Source organism: Cupressus sempervirens, chromosome 10 (genome assembly GCF_028749045.1).
Source record: "Cupressus sempervirens isolate cs-2001-9-10 chromosome 10, ASM2874904v1, whole genome shotgun sequence".
Lineage (NCBI taxonomy): Eukaryota > Viridiplantae > Streptophyta > Pinopsida > Cupressales > Cupressaceae > Cupressus > Cupressus sempervirens.
In genome coordinates this window covers 419,506,696-419,515,997 of record NC_143127.1, presented here as the reverse complement: position 1 = coordinate 419,515,997, position 9,302 = coordinate 419,506,696, and the positions used below count along the sequence as shown (strand labels likewise).

General features: G+C 38.6%; 1 protein-coding gene and 1 long non-coding RNA gene across 2 annotated transcripts; both read left to right on the top strand.

The window, feature by feature from the left end:
• The first annotated feature begins 3,888 nt into the window (after positions 1 to 3,888).
• On the top strand, positions 3,889 to 6,906 carry LOC149534491 (transcription factor MYC2-like). Its single transcript, XM_089803271.1, has one exon. It carries the CDS (start codon positions 4,279 to 4,281, stop codon positions 6,223 to 6,225), a length of 1,947 nt encoding a protein of 648 aa, XP_089659397.1. The 5' UTR covers positions 3,889 to 4,278; the 3' UTR covers positions 6,226 to 6,906.
• Positions 6,658 to 8,455, top strand: LOC149534490 (uncharacterized). Its single transcript, XR_016356724.1, has 4 exons — positions 6,658 to 6,796; positions 7,830 to 7,898; positions 8,148 to 8,184; positions 8,319 to 8,455. It is a non-coding gene; the product is annotated as an uncharacterized LOC149534490 (long non-coding RNA).
• The last annotated feature ends 847 nt before the right edge of the window (positions 8,456 to 9,302 follow it).

Below are 9,302 nucleotides of genomic sequence, written 5' to 3'. Positions count from 1 at the left end.
GCTTGAATGTTATACTTGAATTACTTGTGGATGAATATTAAGGTGCTTGATGTTATCCCAAATGAAGAAATTGATTGTGATTACAAAATATTTGGAATAAACTTTCTCCCATCATCCAATTGGGCAAGGAAATGATGCCTCAGATCAACCTTGACACAAGGGCTGAGAAGGGGACCCAAAATAGGTCTCAGGATAGGGATGCACTATCTACCTGACCTAGGATAGGAACACACTACATCCCTGTCTCAAGGCCCATAATGCTCTAGGATTCCCTTGTGGTTCCGAAATAAGCATTGATCTTGGGAAATTCAATGCAAATTTTAAGAAAAGCCCTATTTCGGTGAGGACAAGGGATTTTGGTGGATAAAAGATGAAAATGGAGGACACCAAGGGGATAGGTCCTACCTCAAGCTTTGCATCATATAATAGGAATGCCAAGGAGGATCCATTAGATCCTACCCTAATGTCATCTAGGAGGAATAAGGAGAGATAAGGAGAAATGAGAAAATGCAAATTAAATGCTATTTATGATCAAATCACATTAAATAGGTGCAAAATCATCATTGCATTAAAGTACCTCTAATTTAAGATGATACATACATAATGAAATTAATATTCCTCCCATGGGGTCCACCACCTTGATGATCCTTATGGGACCCAATGCAATGTCAACTACATTGGCATTCCCAAGTTAGACCTCTTTTTGTAAAGCTGGGTATCCCATGTATAGTCCCTATGGGGGGGGGGGGGGGGGCTTGATTCCCCAGGCCATGCATAAATATTTTAAGTTCTCCCATATATGCTTGATATATAGTGCATGTGAACACAATAATCATTACTGCGAAATGGATTTGGAATAGAAAGTATTTTTAAAGGATAAAAGTAAGTATTTGTTTTTCACATATCTACATCATCAACATGTTTGTATTTTCTTTTGATCTCACACTTGTTGAATCCAAATATCCTCATACTCCATCTTACGTGTTACTTCTTGCTACTTCTGGGGCTATTGATGGGGCCTCAACCTAAATGGGTGCATGTCTTCATCTCCTTGTCCTTGGAGTTGCCCCTCATCAGCTTGCTTCCTAATATTACTCCATTTTTTTGGCCTATCAATATGTTGCATACACATGTTATATCGAATGCAACAATCATCCTCTAACCATGCTAAACAAAACACTTTTTTTACAACTTTGAGTGTTCTATCCAGAAAGCCAGTAAGTTGATGTCAATGACAACCCAAGTCATGAATGCAACACACATGCACTCAATCATCTCTCCAAACATATTAATAGATTCCCCAAAGGAATAGTCTTAGTAGTCATGCTAATAGAGAGAGGGGGGAGAGGGAGAGAGAGGAGGTAAACATGCTCTCTCTCTCTCTCTCTCTCTCTCTCTCTCTCCCCACACCCTAATTCTAAAACCTATAATAATCCATCAACCCTTAATCCTTTCTCCTTCCCCCTCCCCCTCCCTCTCCCTCTAAATTCCTTCTCTCCATCTTCCCCACCCCTCTAGCATCTTCACCCTCTTTCCCATAAAACCTAATGTTGTCATATGAAGCCTAATCATGCTCAAAGCTTATCTTTTTCCCACTTTTATTGAAGCAACTTCTTCCCAAATTATGTAATGGGGCTTTGGGGATAATGCCCCTTATAGGGGTATGGGGTTAGTTCCCCTAGTGGGGTCAAGGGGCAACACCCCTTATAGGGGCTTGGGGGTAGTGCCCCTTGTGGGATCAAGGCGTTGTACACCTTGTGGGGTCTAGGGTTATCGCCTCTAGTGTAATTAAGGGGCAGTGCCCCTCACAAGATTTGAGGGACACATCATTTTCTTATTTTTTAAGATGCTCTAGATCCTTACAAATCACATTTCTTTTCCTTGGAACCCTTTTTCACAATTTATATTTCATGTATGACAAATAATTGCATATATAAAATTTGGCATATGCCATATATGACACATGCTATATGTAGAGCATTTTCAACATATGGAGTGCACATTTTAAAGTACATTAGGAAACACCAAGCCTAAGGCTTCAATTTTCTTTGGGCATCCACCAAAGGCTTGGATGATTCAAATAGGATAGAGACATATTTTCCAAAAAAATACAAAAAATTCACATTGTTGTGTTTGTGCTCCTTGTCAGGTTTACACGTGGCTCAACAATGACTTAAGTCAAGTTCAACAAGATGCTATAAAGATCATTGTTAGTTATCTATTCATATAAGCTTTTTTGAATTCAAATTATATTAAGCTTTTAATCTCAAATTTCTTTTGTAAGTACATCGTATTTTTTTCGTCAAAAACCAATAAGTACTATTTTAGGCATATTTGGCTTCTTACTAAATTTTAAAACAAGTCATTTTTTAGAATCTAGACTCCATTCTACACACTTCGAATTTTTTTTTTTTTAAAATTGTTTTAAAATAATTTATAGCAAGAGCACACTCAAATTTCACATTTTTAGGATGTATTCACTTTGAAAATTTGCAAAAAAATATACGTTCACCAAAAATTTAGTAGAAAAGTCCAAGATAAAACTACATGATGTTAGCTAGCTTCTCATTATAGTGATTGAAAAAATTCAAAAAAATGTTGACATTTTAGTGGCAAGACACCAAATGCTATGTTAGTTTTTTTCACAAAAAGTAGGACCACTTTTTGTGCTCTCCCTCTTTAAGGTCCTTAATATCCACCATTTTTCAAAATCTAGAAACTAGATTCAGAGTACTACAACTCTTGTTCTTGTCACATTTTCAAATTTCAAGTCTAAGCATCTTCAATTTCTTGTTAAAGTTCAGAGTCTCCTGAATTTAGAAAAAGTGACATCTTATAACCCCTTTTGGTCCCCCATCTTTGTGCACTTACACAAAAGTTAGGTTGGCAAATGAGATGTCATAGTGGTGTTTGGTTGGACACGTACCACAATAGTGTGCCATAACACTTGAGAGGTAGGATCTTCTTCATATCTACGTCACACACAAAATTGCTACGTGGACTACATATCCATTCTTAGGGTACATCATTATTAGAGTTGATTGGTCATGCATTTGAATAGGTTTTGAGAGTCCTTCCAAGCTTTGACAATGGTTTCAAAAGCTCTTTATTTTGTTGAATACTAACTTGCACATTTGAAGCTTCACCCTTAAAAGGGTGTTAGACAATTAAAGGTTCCAAAAAAATCATCAATAAATGTATTTTAATATTCATAGTTGGACACCATGCACTTATACAAAACATCATTGGTATAGTACCTCATCGACAATACAAAATATCAATAGAAAGTACAATACCATAAACAAAAGACAATTAATCAACATGTACAAAATACATTTGAATGAGATATTACATATGACATCGCACTAAAGATTTTTTCCTCTCATGTGGACCTTACTAAAATTTCATAAAAACACTTTTCAAATCTTTTCTTACAATAACACTCTTCCAAAATTTCTATGTTGAATAATTTGAATTGAGTACGAAATCAAAAGATAAAACTTGTACAACCATACGAATAAAAGCTACATAAAAAAATTAATAATAATTTGATCCAACCAATAAATTATATTATTAAAAAATCAAACAAAACTTAATTTTTAATATATTGATATTTGCCATTTAATAATAAATCATTGATAAATAAGAGATACTTTCCATCTATAAAAATAAAAATAGCATTACTAATATCCGCCATTTAAAAAGAAATAAGATTGATTAAAAAGAAATAAGATTGATTAGGAGATACTTTCCATTTATATAAAAGAAATATTAACAAAAAATAACATTCTGATGAATTTCACCATCACGACAATGCCTAATAAATATGACTAAATTCATTACTCCCTCTAAAATACATAGAATCTTGGCAAGATTGATGGAGAACTAAGTTGAGTAGGTCTGTAGGGAAAATGCCAACATTGATGGAGAACTAAGCTGAGTAGGTCTGTAGGGAAAATGGCAAAACCAAACACAGGATAAGCCGGCTGAAAAGATAAGCAGAAAACATGGCCGCCGGAAGAAAAAACTTCCGACAAACAAATTTGCAACGGGAAAGACATGAAATCTGAATGTCTGGTAAAACCGGGCCATTCCAAATTCATCCAACATGAAGTATGAAATTCGACTGAAAGGAAAACTGCAAAGCATTATTCCACAACACCAACACCAAACACGTTGACGCCCTTCCAATCGATTCCGTGCCCCTTTGCGTCTCAGTTGACGCCCCTTTCCAAGGCATTTAGTAGGAGGTCTGTAGAAAGCAGTTTGACGGTCTGGATGATGGGGAACGATGGGACGGCGTCAATGCGGCTGTGGAACGACGACAACGCGGTTCTGATGGAGGCCTTCATGGGTCACATGGATTACTCCTTCCCCTGGACTGGAATTGACGCCAATCCGCCGCTTCAAGAGGCGCCGTCTCCACCGCCAATTTTGACGGCCCCTGCGCCCTCATTCAACCAGGACACGCTCCAGCAGCGGTTGCAGGCTCTGGTGGAAGGAGCCTCAGAGAGCTGGACATATGCCATCTTCTGGCAGATTTCTACAGATGCAGCGGGCACCATGGTGCTCGGATGGGGCGACGGGTACTACAAAGGTCCTCGAGATTTGACGGAGGAGGAAACTGCATCAAATAGGGCTTCTGCTTCTGCTCCTTCCTCTGCTTTTGACTCCTCGGCTGCGGATCAGGAGCTTCGGAAGAAAGTGCTTCGTGGTCTCCATGCGCTCATTAATCCCGAGTCGGAAGCTGCTGAGGTCTCGCCGACAGTTGACGGGGAAGTGACGGATGCAGAGTGGTTCTATCTGGTGTCCATGATGCACTCGTTTGCTAATGGATGCGGCGTGCCGGGGCAGGCGTTCTTTACTGCAATACCCATATGGATTATAGGGCCCGATAAGCTCCTTGAATATAACTGTGATAGGGCTCGCCAGGCCCAGCAATTCGGGATTCAGACCATGGTGTGTATTCCGACGCCTAATGGAGTTGTGGAGTTGGGTTCGACTGAGTGGGTTCAGCAGAACTGGAATTTGATGCAGCAGGCGAGAAATTCTTTTACTTTTATGGAGAACTTGAATCCTGTCTGGGATGAGGGAGGGAATCAGGGTTATAATACCTGTACTAATGTTGACACTGATCCGTCATTTTGGTTGACGGAGCCTCCCGTAGAAGAGCACCAGCAGCAGAATGTAGAAGCAGAGAAGCCCAAACAGCAGACGCAGACAGAGACCCTTAATGAGTTTTTTGAGTTGGGGTTTTCGGACGTTGGATTTGGGGGGGATCGTCAGCTGGGAAATTTTCACTCTGGTCAGGAGATGGTGTACGCGCCCTGCAAAACAGAGGCTCTGGATGTTGCTCAGGGTTTGCAGAACGGCATGATGCAGAAAGCGGCCAGGGATGAGGGCGTGATTACTTTGAGCTTTACGGAGGCTCGAACTCATGATCTTCCCCAGGGCTTAGTGGCTTCTAGTTCTGGAACTGCTACTGTTTTGCCAATGAAGTCTAGTGTTGAATCAGAGCATTCTGACATTGAGGCCTCCATCAAAGAGGCGGAGTGCAGCCAGGCTACCTTTGTGGAGAGAAAGCCTAGAAAAAGGGGCAGGAAGCCTGCAAATGGCAGGGAGGAGCCATTGAATCACGTGGAAGCTGAGAGGCAGAGACGAGAGAAGTTGAATCAGAGGTTCTATGCACTAAGGGCCGTGGTTCCCAATGTGTCTAAGATGGATAAGGCTTCTCTATTAGGAGATGCTATTGCTTACATTAACGAGCTTCGGGGCAAGGTGGGGGATGTAGAGTCTCATAATAAGAATCTGCAGGGCCAAGTTGAATCATTAAAGAAGGAAATGATGGTGGTGAGAGAAACTGGAGCTGCCGCTTCTGGGTCTGATTTTGGATTGATCAAGGACCAGTACCAGTCAGCTGATTCATCCAATGGTAAGGGCGTTGGGTTGAATGGCAATAATAATACTGGAACCGAACTTGAGGTTCGAATACTTGGCATAGAGGCAATGATCAGAGTCCAGTGCCCTAAACAAAACCACCCCGTTGCTAGATTGATGGGGGCGTTAAGGGAGCTTCAGCTTGAGGTGCACCATGCCAGCGTGTCCACCGTGAAGGAATTGATGATACAAACAGTCATTGTGAAGATGAACGGAGGTATTATATATAGTCAGGAACAACTAAATGCGGCACTCAGCAAGTCAGTTGCAGATCCTGCCCTTAGATAGCACTTCTTGTGCCCTTGTGTTGAATGAGACATCAGACACATCATCCCACAGATGAGTGGTTTTTGTAACTTGTCTATATATAGATACCAGTAGCACACACAATACCCCCGGCTGAGTTCATTCTTGACGGCCATCATCTAAAACCGAATTTCCTCTTTGTTCTTCAGAGCTGCATACGAGGAATCTTGTACCATAAAGTAGCTCAAGCAGACACGAATTTAGGTCAGATGTTTTTGTCATAACAATGTGCATGGTACATTCAGTGTTTCTGAGCCTTTCAAGGTGATGCGGCGTCTTTCATACCTTATCCTGTAAAACCGAGTATTGGTATGAACATAATGACATAGCTTATCATCCTGTAAAATAGCCATTGAATAATGAGGAGCTAGCATTTACTTCTAGCCGGACAAACATGTTTTCAATGTATGGAGAAGGTCCAAAGTGCTCGCCTGTTGTTTTAGGTGATGCACTTGTGGGCTAAAGGATTCACTAATACGTATCTGGCATTGGATTTCAAAGACATCTGCTCAAAGTAATGTAACCAATTTTGGAGCTATATTCTATGTTCCAGGTACTATTCTTAACCCTTCAAACATTGGTAAGCAATGCAGCCTATTGTATCAATTGTTGATTTTGGAAATCAGAAGTTTAAAACACCAGAACTCCTTATTGTTTCGCCAATCTCGTGATTAGCTGCCTTTTATTTTGTCATGTTTGTGCAACGAGAATGATACTTCTTGCTGTAAAATGTACTTTAAATCAAAACACATGGCTATTTGTCTCTCTACTCGTTTCGAACAATTCTTTTAGCATTCAGCAATCAGAACAATATCACGTTTCGGTTTAAGAAACCAAGATTTCTCTTTTCTGAAACATTTTCAGAAAGTTCTAGAGATGCAAGCTCAAGTACACTTAAATTTTGAAGATATCTCCATATACATGCCTTTCTGAGCCTCTAAGCGACCTGCACCTAAAACTAGTGGCCACCAGAAAGTTTTTGAAGTTCTGTAAATTTTTGTTTCTGCAGTTGGATGTGTATATTTTTTTACATCAATGTTTCGGATCACACTCTGAAATCTAATATCAGGATGAGCATAACTATTCTTGCATTCTCTCGTTCTGATGTTGGATCACAGAGTTATTCTTGCATTCTCTTATTCTGATGTTGGATCACATAGTTTGATTCAAAATGTTGATGCTGAAAAGAACATACACAATCAAATCCATAAACAAAAATTTACATTTCAAATAGATTGTCAAAATTCAATAAGATTATTTTGAAGTTTTGTTTTAACTCAGATAAGTTTCAAAATCTTAATAACAATTATCTTCTTAGTTATTTGTTCTCTAAATTCATTTCTTATGCTTTTTAATATTATTTTGCATTAGTTGGTTTGAGAATATATTTGATGAATTTTGCATTAGTTGGTATTTTGCATGTATTTTTATGATTTTCTTTATATTTCTAATTTCCCGAGTCTTTACCAAAATTTTCACTGTCCCCAGTCCATGTCAAAATTTTGGGCTTCTGAGTTCCTGCCTTAACTGGCTTCTAAAATTGTGGAGATGGTAATTGAACTAATAATGCATTTCATGCTGTACAGGTCATATTGATATGGAGCAACTTTTTTCTGGTTGTCCATGGTCTTTCTACATTTTGGCTTGTTTAGAAGGTAAGCTAAACATATTAGACCTCCTTGTTATTTCCTACTTTTCCATGTCTAATACTATTATGAAACTATACTCTTGCGCCACTTACTTTTATTTGTTTGTGAAGTTGACTCTGCTGTTGACAAGGGAAATGGTAGAAACCTTGTTCTGCAATCATGAAAAACCCATTTTTCCTACCTTCTTGTATTTAGAATCAGAGGTTTATGTCTTTATGCTTTTCTGAATTATTTCTTTTGCATTTGATTGTACAGGTTTAATGTACTATATCACCATTCCGGTGTCTCACATGTAATGTTTTAGTCGGCAAGGAGTTCTTATTAGTCTCCAAATTTCTTTTCTTTTTCCATGTTCATCAAAATTTAAATGAATTACGTTGCTTTTAAAGCTTCAAACAAATGACAAATATATGGATTCCCACACAGATCATACTTGGATTGTTTGGGGTGCCCCATCATTGAAAACTTGAATGTTACGAGGACAGAAGATATATGTGCTACCTTGCCCTAACAGGCATTTATATGACACACATACAACAGAGGCCAGAGGTCTCTTTTTCTTATTTCTCGATCTGTCACGAGCACTATCAATCATGTACTATAGTTAGGTCATAAGTGTGTTACAGGGGATGATCATCACCCTAAGCAATACTTGAAATAGGCTTAGAGCTTATATTCTCCATTGTCCCAAAAGACTGGATTATCTAATCCAAAAAGTTCTCCACTTTGTATTCAGACCCAAGTAAATATAATTACATTGTGAGCAAGATTTTCTAGAAAAAAGTGTGTATACTTTTTGAATCAACATTTCGGATTGCATTCAGCAATCGATTATCTAGAAGAGGAAAAGTGGAGATATGGATTGCAGGCAAAAACATTAAAGAAGGGCTGGTGAGATTAGAAGCGGAAAACAGAAAACTATGATTACATTTTTTAATCCCTCGAGTTATGCCTGAAAATTTCGACTCATACTTGCATAAAATTACTCCTAACTGAGAGAATAGTTGGAGGGTTTTTAATATTTTGATTTCTACAGGAACAAATCGTAATGCCAGATTTTACGTGTTATGGTGTTGTTTTAGCTCTCCGACCTGCAATTTAAATCAACTGCTTTGTTCCACTAAATGAAATTGAAATTAGCAGGTAACCGATTATTTCGTACTAGGAAAGCTTCTTGGTACTGGGCAAATTCTTTTGAATCAATAACACCCTTAATGATTTTCAAGTCCAGCCAATTTTGACGAGAATGGTAAAGCCTGAGCTTTGGGTAGGGGCCTGTCTATATGATTGAAGACATGAGAGTATTCTCATTAATAGCATATCTTTCCAAAGTGGTGTGTAAAGGAAAAGATAAAAGCGTTCCATGACGAATACCGAAAGTCGTATTTGATTCTATTTCAGAGTAATGAT

Coding starts and splice junctions, on each gene's coding strand:
- LOC149534491 (XM_089803271.1), top strand. CDS start 4,279: ATGATGGGGAACGATGGGACGGCGTCAATGCGGCTGTGGAACGACGAC.